The following is a 17,450-nucleotide window of genomic DNA, read 5'->3' on the forward strand; positions in this document are numbered from 1 at the left end:
TTTCATAACCATTTCGCAAATGGGTTGGTGGGATGTTTTAGAAGAAAACATGAGTGCAGTATGTGGTATGAAAAGAAAGAAAGGAAAGGATTTTCATTTCTATAGCACCTGTACCTTCATCTTTAGGACATTCCAATGTGTTTTGCAGTCTCTGAAGTTTTGATGATAATGTTGTAATACAGTTTCTAATGCAAAAATCATGGTGGCCAATTTGTTCAGATGAATCTTGTCTCACAAAAAGAGATGTGATAAAGATCAGCTAGTCTGTTAACTGATGTTATTTGATTAGAGCCATGGAATCCTTTATATCCATCTAAGAGGATGGACAGTGTTTTGACTTAATGTCTCGTTTTAAAGACAGCACCTCAGGCAGTACAGCTCTTCCTCAGCACTGTACTGAAGCATCATTCTAAATCTGATTTTCCATGGTTGGACTTGAACCCATAACCTTTAGCCTCACAAAGGCTTACGAAAGCCATGAACCAGCAGCAAATTAAACAGACTAAATGAAAACGTAATGGTACAGAAATCATCTTTGCCTTATTTTGAATCTAATGTTGTGTATAGCTCATCACTTAACAACCCTGGTGTAGGTCTGATGGACCAAATGGCCTCCTCTGTGCTGTAAGACTTCTGTGATTCAGGTTGGTCACCACATGTACTAGATTTACATGTTCAGTGATTCTTGAGCAATGATTAGCAAATTGCATTGAAGGTAAAATTATATTATTTCTGTCTCATTATACAAGGTGGTATTTGTCTGCTGCAAATTCCTGAAGTCATCCAAGAAAGAACTGTTGTCATGTCCTCATCTTGCTATCCTGTTCAGGAACAAACATTGACAGGAGGCTTCGGCCAAGTTTGATGGCTGCCATTTTGATGAAAATGCTGAGAAAGACAAATTGGAGCGTTCACTAAATGGTGAGAAACTATGACTGTAGACCAGTATAAAGAATTAGGAGTTCAGGTTTGTAAGTCATTAATAATCGGTAGACAGCTGCCAAAGCAAAATTACAAAGTTGACCTATATCTAGTGGTTGAAATACAACTAGGAAGAAATTATGCTTCAGTTGTATCAAGCCTTGGTGAGATCTTGTCTGAGATACCACGTTTAAATTTGGACACTACACCTCAGGAAGGATTTACTAGTCTTCGAAAGGGTGCAGGATGGATTCACTAGAATGGTACTGGAGTTTCGGAGGGTTACATGATGAGTTCAGGTTACATAAAGTTGGCTCATTTTCCCTGATTAGAGGAGATCCGATCGAGATGCTCCAATTATTGAAACCAGGAGAAGGGTAATGGAGAAATGATTTCCCCTGGTAGAGGGACTTAGGACTAGGAGATGTACGGTGAAGTTAGAGCTAGGACATTCCAAGGACAAATTGGGAAGCACCTTTTTACACAACAGGCAGTAATGACAAGATCTGTCCTCCAAATGGATGTTGGAACAATTGGAGTTTTCAAAACTGGAATGGAGAGATTTTCATGGGGCAAATGGAACAACAACAACTGAAAACACTGGATAAGAAAACTCAGTTGCTCTGGCAGCATCTGTGGAGGAAGAAACAAAGTTAATGTTTTGAGTCCACTATGACTCTTCTTCCGCCTCCAGTACTTCCTGACTTTTATCTCTGTGTAGGGATTTGCTTCCTAACCTGCTTCAGTTTTCTCCAGCATTTTCTGATTTATTTCAGGTTTCTGACATGTGCAGTATTCTGCTTTTTGAGCAGGGTTAAATGAAGTTGAGCCAGAGGTATTACAGTGCAGATGGGTGACCATTCAGTGCAAGAAGTCCATACTGTATTAATCTGGCTGAATAACTGAGCAAGGGCAGAATGTCCTGCCCCTGCCTTTAATTCTGAGGATGGCTTCAGTCGAGTAGGTGTTAAGTAAGAACCTGAGAAAATGAAAAACTATTAAAAAAACAAAAATTGCTAAATCATAGTGTATCTAACTGTTATATTTAACATCAAAAAGAAACTATGAAGTATTACTGAAAATGTAGCTCTTGGTTAAAATAACGCACATTTATTCTGTAAAATGAACCTTGGACACTAGGGGCATTCTCACTCAAAAGATCATCACCATTATTAATCTTTAAATGTTCTGTACATTCATTCATAAATTGTTGCTGGCTGGGCCAATATTTATTGCTCATCCCCAGTTGCCCTTGAGTTACATCTTTTTGCAGTTACACCTCCCCCACATAATCAGCACCCCAAGGACAAAGAGTAAAATGCAAAGAATTGGCTCAATTGTCCAAAATGCATTGTTCCAAATGCAGGTACAATTACACCAAGAAATCACAGATATCAAAGCACATCTCCTGCAACTGCCATGCAGCAAACTATTCACAAAACTACAAATCCTTCTGCGGGAGTGGAGAAAAAAATCAGAGCTGTTCCACTTCTAGCAGGTTCGGTGCTCAAACCTGTGATAATTAAACGGGTCTTGGTTGAACATTTAGCCAAGCATTATGCATGAGGACACGGTACCCTTAGATCTACTTACTTGTGGGAATCCTCTCTAGCAATGAAACAGAATTGGAATAAATGGGGTCATTGCTTCGCATTTATAGCTGGACAGTTTCTAAGACAGCAAAAGGTACCCATATTTAAAATAATCAGTTAATGAATTTAATTAATTAAGATCAGTCATAATAAAATTCCTTCTGTTGCATGCATCCTTTTGACTCATTTTATTACAAAACATTGACAAATTGAGATGTAACACAATTAAAAAAATGTTACAGTATGTTGCTTTCCTCATGTTCTCCAGTCAATAAAGAAATAACTATTACTCGATGTTTGGTTTATAAATTTTAACCCAATATTTTCCAAGAGGTCAATAGAGTCCTTTGCATTGTAATTAAATAACAGTTATCCCAAAAGATTCTGATTTAATGATTATTTAATTCTTATTGGTAGAAAGCAACATTGATATATCAAAGATTTCATTTTAAACAAAAGTAAAATAGTATTTTACCTTATTTTCCATGTCTTATCTCTCCTTTTCAAATATCAATGAAATGAGTTTTATTTTTCTGTTCTTCAAATCCTGGAGACTTTGTTCTTCTCAGTTCCTTTGGATTGAGATACAGAATCTGTCCTAAAAGTTGTCCCTATTTAAATTGACGACGATCCCAATGTTTCTTGGTTTAGGAGACTACTGTATAGCCATCTGTATTAGTGCTTGCAGAGTGAAAGAGGAAGAAAAATAAGTTGTCCTACATTTCAAATCCCTCCTCTTTTTACTTCATATGCGAGTGCAGTCAAAAATAAAGCCAAACAAAAAGTGTAGATGTGGTAATTCTCCTCAGTTATTGTACAACCTCAAACCCAGTGGGTTACCATTCAGTGGGATTGAATCTGTTGTGCTCAAGTGGTGAAAACTACTTCAGTGCATTTCAGTCTGAAATAAACACTGTGAAGGTCAGAATGTTTAAAGCAGTTTGTGCTCTAATTCTGGTTAGCTCAGTTGGCTGGATAGCTAGCTTACTAATGCAGAGTGATGCAAACAGCATGGGTTCAATTCCTACCTTGACTGAGGCCATTCTAATGGGCTCTCCTTCTCAACCTCTCTCTCCTTGCCTTAGGTGTGGTGAACCTCGGGTCAAACCACCACCAATCATCTCTCTCTAATAACAGTATAGCCCTATGGTCTGGTAAAACTATGCTGACTTCACTTGTGTTCTAACTTCTCATTGCTGAAAATTATTTCTGGCAAATAGGACTTACATCTTGACATTGTGTGTCAAGTTATATTCAAGGCTGGGGGAGGCAGATTTTTAATCAGTAAAAGAATTAAAGGTTACCAGGATAAAGGCAGCAAAGCAGATTTGACGATTATCATAACGGCCGCAGTCTCATTGATTGGCGGGATAGACTCGATGGTCTGACTGGCCTAGTCTGCTCTTACATCTTATGGTCATGTGGACATCTTTACAAATTGGTTCTGTTTGCTCGATGAATGGTAAATTGGAGGACTTCATAATTTTTGTCTGTTACAAAATGTTTCCATTTAGGAACTCGGTACAATAGTGGGTTCATCCAATTGAGTAGATTTTCCATGTTATTTGGACTCTGTTCTGAGGTACAATAAAAAGAGAAACAGTGGTGAAGACAGGCTGGTTTTAATGTGCAGTCTCAAGGCTATGGGATTGTCTAGCGTTCCTCAATTTAGATCAGAAAATCTGCACATTAACAAGGCCTAAGTTTAGTCTAAGGATCTCAATGAGACTGCCTACTGCAGTAGAATGGAGTATTTGAAGAATCCATACACCAAATTTTCTGATGGGACTTTGGGACTGTAGGATCTGCAGATCACTCTGGACAAGTCAGTTTAGCAGAGAGTAAGCTCATAGAATCATACAGCATGGAAACAGACCCTTTGGTCCAACAGATCTTGCAAGATTTTGAACTAGTCCTTCACACAAGTCCTTCCACTTTTCTCCAGCAAATACCAGAGGCATTATGCCAATGGCCAGGAGCTAGGGTATTACCTCCAAAGACCCTATTGAGGGCCAGGCCTGGAATAAGCTGCTGCCAGCAATCAGTATCCCATGGGAAATAACCCTTCCCTGAGAGTGAGATTCTGCTGGGAGAGAGTCTCTGATGGGCTTGAGTCTCCAATGGGAGTAACACCCTGCTTACAGTAAGGTCCTGCTGGGATTAAGGTCCAACTGGGAGTATGACCCTGCTGGTAGTAAAGGTGTGGGTTAAGGTCTTTCTGGGAGTATGGTCCTGCTGTGAGTGAGAACTTGCTGGGAGTGAGTCCTTACTGGGAGCACTCTGTGCTGTTGTGTCTGTTGGTACGCAAAAGAGTTGGGCTCCTTTGTTCTTAGGATGAGTCATGGACAATGAATTAATGTAGGTTTGGACCTAGAAGGAGATCCTTCAGAGAACAATCTGTCCCCAAACCCCTCACCCAACCATTCAATTCTGAATCCAGACTCTGGCCCAGACAAATGGGACAAAAGTCTCCTTTGTTTGTGAGGGTTCAATGTGAATTACATTGGGACAATCTCATCCTTGTCTTCCTAATGGATAGAGACCCACTGCCCTATATGGATCATACTGACGTAACAAAATAATGTTTCAGCTCCCTGATCCCCCGATAATATTCTCTCCTTCTTCAGTTCTCTGGTCCACAGTGGCATGACATGGTTATAGTAAGGTGCTCATTCTACCCCTCTGGAAGGGTGTTAGAGGAGGCGGGAGCTGAGTGGGGTTTGAATCCAAAACATTTGACATCAATCTTTTCCAGCCTGACCTGCACCCCACCTATCACCCAATGAGAGGTCAGTCGCTGTGACAACATACACTTCTCTCTGCACGTCACATCCTGCAGCTATTTGATTTGATTGATTTATCGTTGTGTGTATTTTGTTACAAAATATGGTGAAAAGTGTTGCATAGTGTTGTTCCTCTCTGGCGCCATCTTAAAACTCAGAAAAATAAACCAAAACATAGAATATAAAGTCAGCAAAATAAATAGTGTCCAACTTTACAGCCTTTCCTGTTAACTGCTCCAGTGTGGGCCACGGGCCTGGTGGCCAGGCACAGGCCCACTTCGCTGCTGCTGCCACTGGAATGAAGATCATCCATTCTTCGGTGCTACCTGGCCTCCACTGACGTTCTCTATGAGTCATCACCACTGCAGCTGCTGCCAAGGCCACATTGTACCACACTGGCCCATTCTCAACTCCACCAGCGCAATGAGCCCACTTGCCAATGCAACCTCTTCCAGATCTCGTACTGGGCCCAAAACCACCTCTCTGCCTGCTTCCATGAATTTGCCCTGGGTGTGGACACCAAACTCACCTCTGATGCTGTTCCCACAAGTCTGCACTGGGCTCACTCACCACCACTGATGCTGTCGCTGCATCTGAGCTCTTCAACCAGAGATGAGTAAAATAAAAAAAAGACACAAGGAAAGAAAGAGAAGAAAGAAAACCAAAAAGAAAATTGAGCCCCTGGGTTCAAATCCACTGCCAACTGGCCTAAAGTATGAATATGGATAGTGAGTGGGAGATCCAACTCCTTTCCATATGATGGCTGACCAGAAGTCTCTCCCGCTCTTATTGCCTGCCCTTGGTGTAACTTGGTGGTAGAATGCTGCAGAATCCAACAAAGTTCTCCAACCTGAGGTGGTCTGGTGTGTAAAGCACAGTTTGTATCTTGTTGTGGAACCTCCATGGAGATTAAAAGCAGCAGCAACAGGAGAAACAGTAACAAGTGGGAGAAGCTGCAAGACAGTAACCCCATTTCAAGATACATTCCTGTCGACCTGACAGGAGTGAACATCTCATACAAAAAAGGACATGTTTTAGATCTGAGGTACTTACAATCCAGAGTGAAAGAGAAATATTTCTGTGAATCCAGAACTAGGGGCTACTGTTTAAAAATAAGTGGTCACCCATTTAAGATAGATAGGAGGAGACATTTTGTCTCACAGAGGGTCATGGGTCTTTGGAACTTCCTTCCTCAAAAGACGGGGCAAGTAGAATTCTTGAATATTTTTTAGGGGCAGAAGTAGATTGATTCTTGATAAGCAAGAGAGTGAAAGCATACTGTGAATAGGCAGGAATGCAGAGCAACCAAATCACCCATGACCTTATGGAACGCCCGACAGACTCGATGGGCTGGGTGGCTTATACCTGCTCCTAATTTGTGCACAATTGCTATAACTGAGAGCTAACCCCCTATGTAGAGAGATTTTTGTGGACAGGCATTTATAATGGCACGGAAACATGACAGGAGTGTCATAATTCCAAGGTTTAAAATCAGAGTGGGACATGTAAAAAAGATGGCTTTATGGCTGTATGACTCACAGCCTTGTAATAAAGATTGAATATATTTAATAAAACGTTGGCCCTTATGTGACTAAAGCATTGCTTCTAAAGGCAACTGTATACGACACAGAAAAATATTTTACCGAAGGAACAACACAGAGAGTCCTAGCTCCCAGGTTAAAAAGTAATGTGAGTCTCTTTCTTCTCCAGCACTTGCATTGAGGTAAAAATGACATGATTGTACCCCAGCTCCCCCACCAGCTCTGATATTCCTCCACATTCTTGTGGTCATTGAAGGAGAAAGAGCCACTGCAATTCTGAGGCTCTTGCTGGGAATGACGGTTGAACTAATTTGTTCACTCCAGGTAAGCTGCTCCAGTAACTGCAGACTGTGCTCATGAGTGTCCCACAGTATTGACAAACCCCCACTGTTCCCCACACTGGAATGTATGCTAATGATTGCTCTGCATGACAGCCTCAGAGAGATTACCTGAATTCCCAGGCCTGGTCAAATATTGCTGGGGCTGCCACAAATTCAGTTCTGCAGTGACTGAAGCTGCCAAGTAGTTTTTTTCTAATGGGGTTGATGCATGACTCAACTTGTCCCTGTCTTAACCAGCTATGGAAACAGAGGAACATGAAGCCCTCTCCCAACTGGTTATCCAAGTGTAAGACCTCTTTCACTCAGCCTTCCTTAAAAACATATCTTACAGATTTAACAAAACATCTCCAAGCTGCAAGGCACTATTGAGATCAAATGTTCGTGGAGCCTATACAAAGCCTCATTACAACATGTGGAGTAGAGCAACAAGGTAAAATTGGTGGCAATTTGGAAGTTGGAAATAGCATTTTTCCCTCAGGTATTTCCTTCTCATCCCAGATCCGATGAATTGACTATGTTCAGACATTCTGGATGTAAACTCACAGCCATTTTGTATGTGCGGCACAGGTAGAATCTGCAATGGTTTCAAATTAATAGGCACTGCCAGTGGAGATGTGGTTGACAGAAACATTGCAGGCACAGAATGACTTGCCAACCTGAAAGGCTGACTGCTATCCAAATGTTTCTGCTTGCCCACCCACTAAACTGTGCCACACACCACTGAACTGATCAGCGTGAAGATTGGTTTACATTCAACTGTTCGAGGAAATGAGAACATTGAGTAGCATTCCCTTTGATCTACTGCTGCACAATTTATTCCTGACTAGACTACACTCATGTGGAATGAACTTTTAACAGCTTCAGATGAGAGGCAAATGTTATCTTGAGGTTATAAGTATATTCCAGCTTGAGGGAAGAAGAGCAGAGGGCTCTCACTCTCTCACTCCCATTTTCTCTCTCTCTCTTTTTGACCGTTATAACTCTGTGTGTAATCACATTTTGTGTCTATTGTAAATACTCTGACCCACCATCTGTCTGGTATCTGCACAATCCCAAAGGGAACTGGTACGTTGTAAAATCCTGATTCCCTAAAGGATTAACTCACACTTCCACAACTAATGACATTTTTAACACAAAGAAATATATTAAAAGCTACAGTGTTCAAGGCATCCCATGGAAAAAAAAAATCATTAAACCACAGTGAATAAAAAAGTCAGTTGACGGTCACAGAAGCCAAAACCAATACCTAATTCCTCAGCGCGCATTTAAATTCTTCTCAAATATAACTTGCACAAGTTAATTAAAGCAGACCGTGTCTGAACTTTTTTCCTTCTAGATTTGTTTTACATATCAATCTCCAATAGCAAAATGTTCCAAAATATTCATGGGTGAATGCTGAACAGCAATTTCAAAGTAGCAATTCTAATAAAGAGAGTGGGTCATGCTATAGTGCTGTAGAATGACAGTGCAGGGTGCCATAGATCAACAGTGGTTGAGTTTTGGACAGTGATTGAATCCTTGTCAGACTTTCAACAGGAGCCTGTGTCTGCTTTCAAGCTTTGTACCTGCTGAACTGACCAACAGTCAGATTGCCAAGCTAATTCACATGGCCATTCTATCCACAAGCAGATAATTTTGTACTTCCTTACCCTACGCTTAATGCTGCCCCCAACTACTCCCAGGGTTGGGAACTGGCAAACTTCCCTCTATTTTCTGTTGCCAGGTATGTTGGAGATGACAGCAGCCTCTGATATAGCAACTAGAGCTACATCCTGACTGTCGATATTGAAACATTGTGTGGGAAATATTGACAGAGTAATTTACAATGATAAATTTTCACAGCAGAACATGACCAAAATAATCTGTCAACAAGAAAAACAAATTAGCAGGCTGGATGTGTGGCCCTCCTACAAGTTTTTTAATAATTATATTTACAAAATATGAGTTGATCTCCTACACCAATGAACATTGAGAGTTTAAACTGAAGGTAGAAGTAAGTTAGAGGGTAGCAAAATAGTATGGAATTGAAGAATGCTTTTCAGTCCCTAGTTTAAGATCCAATGTTCTGTCCTTTGTTTGAAATAATACTTTGGCAAGATTAAATGATAGCCCAGAAGCTATACAAAATGGGAGACTTTCTGTGATAGTGACTGAGGAGCTGAGGGATGCAAGATTAAAATGCTACAACCCTGCCTTTGTGGGGGGTGGGGGACTCATAATCATGGCAAAATGCCCCTGTGCTCATGCAGAGGTGACCCATAACATCAGCTCACTACAACATGTCGCAGCAAATGTCTGTTCAAACACCGCTGATGTCATCCCTCCTTTGTCATGCTGGTTCGTCAGTGCTTTACCAACTGATCCTCTCCAGCCCACACCTTGCCCAGTGAGGGGCCCTTTCCAGACATTCACCTGGATTACTAGTCTATGCTACTACCGCTACTCGTTCTCCACAGATTATTCCAGAGTTTCCACTAGAAGTATGAATGTAGAGATGTATAATTGCATTCCTAATGTATTATATGTATTTATATTTCTATAAAATACACACACACACACACATATATATATAATACACACACACACACACACTCTTTCCTTACCATTCCATACCATTGTTACACATCCGGTTACTTTAGTCCAAGAGAAATCCTTTGTTAATGCAGAATTGGCCCAATCTCTGGGACACAAACGTTGGGCAATTATATTCCCTCTTCCAGCTGGTTATTGCTTGATTGTCATTCACTGCATTCGAAGACTCTTTTTCAGTGAAACCAAATGCCTGACATTGCTACATTCGAAGTACAACAAATCAATCCTTGCTACATTAAGTCACACCAAACCTGGGGAGGAAGCTGCTAAAGAAATAAACTCACTGGCTTTCACTAGATAAAATATAGTTGTGTACAGGTATATATCTCCACATATCCATGTGACAGTGAATGAATTAGTCTTCTGGTGGTACAGAATTTGAGTATTTCTTATAAGAGACACATTTTGTGAAAGCTTTTCACTTTGCACTCATCAGGGCAATCTGCAAACCATACTGAAAGGAAAACAATAAGTACGTGAGCATGTAGAGGATTCTGCTGACAACCAAGTTAGGATTGTTTGTCAGGCTTGCAATGAGTACGGAAAATTGGGCACTTTTGTGTACTGAAAATTATTTATATTAATACACAGGACCCTATTATTTGCAGACAGGATGAACATGTCCATGCATTATGCCTGCTTCCATGCAACAAAATAGATGCAAGTAATTCAATGGTTAATTTCGCAAGGTGATGCCTTGAGTAGTCAGAGTCAACTCGCATGGTTTCAAATTTATACAAAGCTTGGCAGTTAACTGTCAGCCATAATCAACTGGTGCAATCTCTATGGCAATACCTCTGCAAATCAGTGCTCACATGCCAACCGATCAACATTCTCCTTTCATTCTGTTTTCTCTTTACTCTGGTAATCCCTTCTGATGAGCACAAAATAATAAGTTTTGATAAAATGTGTCCTTTTTCAGCAATACTCAATTTAATGAATTGTTTGGTTGGCCTATCATCTTTCATTCACTTGTGTTGGTCAATGTTATCATTTATTCAATGTCCTTTCCAATGAAGAAAGCTTGCTTTATTAAATCATAGTCTTACAGTACAGAAGAGGCCTTTCAGCCCATCCAGTCTGCACCAGCAAAATATGTTTGTATTCTCAATATCTTTTTGTGATCAACTAAATCACATTTCATAACATAATATTCTTAACATTTACACAATACAGGTTAATCTTGTAAAAGTCCACACATGATTTATATTTGATGAGCTCATTTTGCTAATAAGTTGTTTGGGGAAAAAATCAAATTGGGAGCTTCAAACAATATTAAATATGTGCTCTTTTCAGAAGTGACAAATAATAGATTATCAAAATGTTTCTTAAGGGGATGTGGGTGTCACTTACATTGTTCTGGTACCGAGTGGCTTCCTAAGCTGTTACAGAGGGTAGTTTGGAGTCACATATAGGTCAGACCAGGTAAGATATTGGAATTCCTCTGGAAAAGGACAATAGTGAACGAGTTTATTTTTACAAAAAGCAACGATAGATTGATATGGCTACATTTCAATCCCAGAACTATTACTTGAATTGCCATAGACTGCCCTGATGGGATTTGAACATGTCTCCAAAGTACTCATAGAGTCCTGACAGTATGGAAGCAGTCCATCCACTCCGTCAGGTCCACACTGACCCTCCAAACAGCATCCCACCCAGACCTACCCAACCCTGTAACTCAGCATTTCCCAAGACTAATCCATCTAATGTGCATATTCTTGGACTCTATGAGGCAACTTACCTAACCTACACATCTTTGGACTGAGGGAGGAAGCCAGAGCACTTGGAGAAAACTCACACAGAGTTGAGGAGAATGTGCAGACACCACTCAGACAGTTGACTGAGGATAGAATCGAACCCCAGGTCCCTGATGCTGTGGGGCAGGAGTGCTAATCACTGAACCACTGTGCCACCCTATTTATTACTACTAACGTTATTTTTATCCATTTAGTATTGCCAATAAAAACAGAAAGTGCAGGAGAAATTCAATTCTGGCAGCATCTGTAGAAAGTAAAACTGAGCTAAAACATCAAGTCCAATATGACTCTTCTTTGGAACTCAAGAATATTAACCTAGGCCTCTGGGGGATTATTAGTCCAGTGCAATGTCCAACAAGCCACCTTCTCCACTTTAACGTGATTGATTACTGTCCTCAATAACCTGATTCCTTTAGGTGAATGGTAAAAGTAGGGTTCCTGATGAAGGGCGTATGCCCAAAACGTCGAATCTCCTGCTCCTTGGATGCTGCCTGACCTGCTGTGCTTTTCCAGCAACACATTTTCGGCTCTGATCTCCAGCATCTGCAGACCTCACTTTCTCCCCGGTAAAAGTAGGGTGTCCATTTAATAAGTCAATGCTCACAGTGATCTTATTATCCTGCCTGCATCATCATGGTGAGAAGTCAAATAGAAATGAGGGTGTTCTGTCTTGGGAGGCAGACAATATATGTCAGCCTAAAACATCCCACCTCGCTGATACATCCCAGATATTTGCTAGTGACCAGCAATGAATCAACAATGGCACAATTCAGCACCCAGAAAATTCTGCTTACAATTGAGAAAGAATAATTGGGACTAAATATGTTTTGGACAGTAACACAGAATAAACAAAAGTAATTCAGCCACCTATTTTACACTCATTTTTTTTCGGATCCATTAGAGTCACCAGATTTGTACATTATGCCCAGGACAGAGGACATTCTCTCCCCTGAATCCCACACAGACACAAACACGCAAAGAATCTGGTGTATCCAGAACTTTTTTATTTAGTCCTTTGGACTCCACAATGTGTCACTGAACTTCTGTACCAGATGTCAGATTCTGCCTGTAAAGTAAGCTGATTGGCTAAGGGCTTTGTTTATAATATTTCCTTGTAATAGCAGTCTCGTTCTGTTCAAATTACAGTTACTGAAACAATGGTTCACTGTTTGCAAGGTACTGCAAGCTTATTCTACCCAATTGGTTTAATTAACGACAACTTTCTAAATGAACAGTATTTGACCATTTGCCAGGGTGAGTTGATTTGAATATCTCCATCTTGACGGATTCTGGAACTGGAAAGAGAAACAGAGTTAACATTTTGTGTCCAGTTTGACTCACCTTCAGGCCCTACAAACATTGGATTAAAGCCCAGGAAGTTCAGACTGGAGGCTCCCAACACAGTGATTTCTCATTCTAGAAACAAGGCTCATGTAGGTGAGCAAAGGTAAGAGTAGATCATTAAATCATCCTCAGTCAAATGGTAACATGAGTCCTGAAGAATGGGCTAATGGGCTGAGGAGTAGCAGATGGAGTTTAATTTAGATAAACGTGAGGTGCTGCATTTTGGAAAGGCAAACCAGGGCAGGACTTAAACACTTCATGGTAAGGTCCTTCGGAGTCTAGCTGAAGACCTTGGAATGCAGGTTTCGTAGTTCTTTGAAAGTGGAATCAGAGGTGGATAGGATAGTGAAGAAGGTGTTTGGTATGCTTTCCTTTATTGGTCAGAGGATTGTGTACAGGTGTTGGGAGGTCATGTTGCGGCTGTACAGGGCATTGGTTAGGCCACTTTTGAAACGTTGTGTGCAAATTCTGGTCTCCCTCCAATCGAAAGGGTTCAGAATAGATTTATAAGGGTGTTATCAGGGTTGGAGGTTTTGAGCAATAGAGCGGAGCTTTGGAGGCTGAGAGTTGACGTTGGCATATGGGACTAGATTAGGTTAGGATATCTGTTTGGCATGGATGAGTTGGACCAAAGAGTCTGTTTCTGTGCTGTACATCTCTATAACCCAAAATGTTGGATAGAGCTGTCAAAGATAGTGGAGTCAAGGGTTATGGAGATAAGGCAGGAAGAGGATACTAATTAGGAATGATCAGTCATGATCATGTTGAATGGCGGTGCAGGCTCGAAGGGCTTAATGGCCTACTCCTGCACCTATTGTCTATTGTCCTGCTCCTCTGATGCTGCCTGACCTGCTGTGCCTTTCCAGCTCTACTTTTTAATCGACTCTGACTTCCAGCATCTGCAGTCCTCACTATCTTCAAATGTTGTCTGGAACCACAGGAAGTCTATCTGGATGGACTCGACCTCAGAGACTTATATTCCAAGGAAAGATTTGGGGCTAGTCGGAATTGGAGGGGGAATAGGAAAAAAAAGGCCCTTTTCACTGATGTACAGAGCAGTAGCTTCAGATAGGCACTTACTCAAGTCAAAACATCTCAATCATGACACAGATTTCTGTTGAAAGTGAGAACAAATGAATGGGATGATCAGCTTTGGTCATATTGAAGGGTGGAGGAGGTTTGAAGAGCTGAATGGTCTACTCTTGCTCCTATGTCCTATGTTTCTAAGACATAAATTCTGGAATGACTCCCTTCAAAGTCAAGAAATGAAATCTGTATTTATCAGAAAGACGCAACTGAGAGTGTAGAAGTGATTAACAAGAATGAGAAACTTCAGTTGAAGAGGATGGTGTGAAGAGGTTGGGTCTGTTTTCCGTGGAGGGGAGAGGGCTGAGAGGAGATTTGATAGAGGTTTTCAAAATCGCAAGCAGGTTGGAGAGAGTAGATAGAGCTGTTCCTGCTCCTGAAAGCAAAAAGAACGAGAGGACACACATTGAAAATGATGTGCAGACAAAGCAAGGGTGTTGCGAGAGAAAAACACCTTTTCACTCAGTGAACGGTTCGGGTCTGCAACGCGCTCCCTGGGAATGTTGGGGGGGGGGTTGGGCGGGCAGGGATTGGAGGGCAGGTTCAGTTGAGACATTCAAAAGGGGCATTGGATGATCGTCTGGATAGAAATGGTGTACAGGGTTTTTTGGGGGGGAAATACAGGAGTTTGGCACTAAGGGATAGAACGAGTGCAGGCACGATGGACAGAATGGCCTCCTTCTGCACCCGGAACAATTCTGCGATATGCGAGCGCTAAATACTATAGAAAAGTAATTCGCAGAATAGTTGCGAATGGGGATCTTGTCAACTATCGCTGGTTGTTATAGGAACCTGCTGTACTATTTGAGTCGCTGGTGTTGCGAGTTTTTTTTCCCCCCAAAGCAAACAAGAAAATCCTGACTTTTTTTTGGTTTTATTTAAGATATTCCACAAGAAGGGTGACGGTGGGGGAGCAGGGAGGAAGTTGCCGGGATCACAGCCCCCGCCAGTTTGACCGCCCTTTCCCGCGGAGGCAGAACCAGGAGGAAGGCGCGGGCAGAGCGGCGGGGACTGGGGCGGGGAGGCGGGAGCGTGTGTGAGAATCAATGCCCAGTACCAGGAGCCAGTCAGTCATTCATTCACTCACTATCTCCAACTGTCAGCACAGAGAGAGAGAGAGAGAGCTTCCAGCACCAGGGAGAGCAAAGCTCAAAGCAGTTCAAACCTCCCCCCCACCCCAAACAAAAACAAAAAAAAGCAGAAATAACTTTTCTTTTTAAAAACAAAAAAGTTATAATTGGAAAAGCGATTGTAATTTCAGCTGCCAGGGAGTGGAGACTGTGCCAAAGCCTCAGTCCAAAGTCGATGGCAATTTAATTCTGCTGGAGTTTGCAAAAGAAAAGGAAGCTTTGTTATTTTGGAGTGAAAAAGGATTCTTCAACTGTATCCATTTGGAAAGAGAGAGAGAGAGAAGGGGGTGAACTTACTCCTGGCTGCATCTCCCCACACATCTCCCCGCCCCTTCCCCCTGCAGGATCGACTGGGGGGTCGGGGGGGTTGGCCTGGGTTGACATCAGGAGAAATCGCAGTGTGGGATTGATCGTAAATCTCGATTAAATCGATTTCTCCTTAGCTCACCCCTCCCCCCCAATCCAAAAAAAGAATCCCCAGACTGCGCGCATGCGCCGGGAGAGCTGCCTTCCAGCGCCGGGAAATTTAAAAACCGTTTGTATCGATTCAAAAAATTCAAAAGAGGAGATCGCAGCATTGGGGAAATCTCTGCAGGTACAGAAAGCTCTTCAGCATCTCTCTGCAAAAGCCCTCCGCAACACAACAAAAAAAAACACCCAAAATCTCTTGCAACTGTGTTGCATTAATCCAGCTCACATTCTCTTCCCTCTCCCTCGCTGTCTAAATGCAACTTTGAAACTTTGTGTTTTTAAAGGACAGGGAGGAGACAGAGAGAGAGAGAGAGAGAGAGTTGCGTGGAGTTTCGAAGGGATTTGTAAAAAAAAAACAAAAAGAAATCCGGTTAATGATTAGCTAATTGCTGCTGTGAAGGTGATTGCTTTGATTTTCAGTTCCACACACCGTGGCTTTTATTTTGTTTGCTTTATTTTCTTTTGTACAGTTTTGTCTTAATACAGTCGCACCTGTGCATTGAACAGAACTGGAAGGATTTGCTCTTTCAGAGGAGTGGAATTAATTTACTCCATAGTCTAAAATGTTGCTATTTCAGCGACTGTATCTGTTCGATTGGTGATGTTTATTGACACTCGAATGTTTGCCTGTTTTTTATTGGGGGGCGGGGGTGTTTCTTTGGGATGAAATGGTTTTGCTGAAATGCTGGATAGCTACAATTTAAAAGCTACGAATGGTAACTAAAATAATTTTGCTTTCTCCCTGCCAGTACAGTCTCTGGAAGGCGATGATAGAAAACGAGATTAGATCGGAGATGTCAGGATTACTAAGGACTTCGGGACATGATCATTCAGCGCAGGATTACAGGTAAAGTCGGGGACACGCTGAGGGAGTGGGTGGGGGGATTAACATAAATAGCAATCACTACTAAAGAGAAAAGGCAGTCATGGTCTCTCTCGCTGTGGTTTCACATTTAACACTTTATATGAGATATGGCGCGATCCGAAATGTTTTCCAACACCCGATTTTTCACACGCATGGCGCGAATAGGTTCAACAGAAAACAGTCAAAAGAAAATTAAATCTGCAAGTATAAAGGGGTTCAAGTTTAGAAGAGTGCGGTCAGATCTTTCAGAGGGCCGAATGGCCTCCTACTGTAACTTTCTTAAAATTCTTCATTCCCATTCTGAACTTTTGGGGGCGGGTTGCTGTGACTTCACTTTAACGACAACACCGTTCTAGAAATGAAAGTATCGAGCCATGGAAATGGGAAACTGGATAAATCTGGGTGTGATACCGGGGTATTGTTTAGAGTCGTTTCGTTTGGACCATTCCACTGCCTCCCAGCCCATCCCTCTCTCCTGTTCTCCCACAAGGTGTCAGTTCCTCCCATTCCGTTGACCTGAGTCAATCCTGTACAGCAGTGGGACTCTCTCCAAAATAGGTTTCACCTCCCCACCCCCAAAACTTCTGGGACGGAGTGAAGTAGGCGGGACAGGTCTGTTGTGCAATGGAATAGCGATGGGAAAGGATTGACGGCGATGTTTTGTTTCTGGAACGATTTCTGGTAATCCTTTTCGGGCCCCGCTGAAGTTCAGCTCCCAGGCCGTGTCTGAGAGCTCACTGGCCGGCTCCCTTTCCCGCCGCGGCCCGCAGTCGCTTTGATGTGGTGCCAGTGTGTCTTTGACTTACTCCCAGGCAAGGGAAAGTCCCACTTCAGGAGAAATTTCTTCTGTCTGGCGCTCTGTCCGGTCTTAGGAATGCTCTTCCACAGAGACCAGTGGGGGTTGGCTCATTGAATATATTCCAGGCTGGGAGATAGTACTGACAAGGGCGGTGAGGGGCGAGTGGAGTTGAGACCGCAGTCTTGTTTGAGTGGTGGAGTAAGACGGATGGACTGAATGGCCTAC

The 17,450-nt window shown here is 42.1% G+C and overlaps 1 protein-coding gene across 1 annotated transcript in view; it reads left to right on the forward strand.

The window, feature by feature from the left end:
* Positions 1–15,674: 15,674 nt before the first annotated feature.
* Positions 15,675–17,450, forward strand: part of foxn4 (forkhead box N4) — a 37,996-nt gene continuing 36,220 nt past the window's right edge. The window contains exons 1-2 of the mRNA XM_060843932.1: positions 15,675–15,685; positions 16,311–16,408. Coding sequence (XP_060699915.1) covers positions 16,329–16,408 — 80 coding nt within the window. The 5' untranslated portion in view covers positions 15,675–15,685; positions 16,311–16,328. The remainder of the gene's footprint in view (positions 15,686–16,310; positions 16,409–17,450) is intronic.

This window comes from Hemiscyllium ocellatum, chromosome 24, assembly GCF_020745735.1.
Source record: "Hemiscyllium ocellatum isolate sHemOce1 chromosome 24, sHemOce1.pat.X.cur, whole genome shotgun sequence".
In the NCBI taxonomy this organism is placed as follows: domain Eukaryota; kingdom Metazoa; phylum Chordata; class Chondrichthyes; order Orectolobiformes; family Hemiscylliidae; genus Hemiscyllium; species Hemiscyllium ocellatum.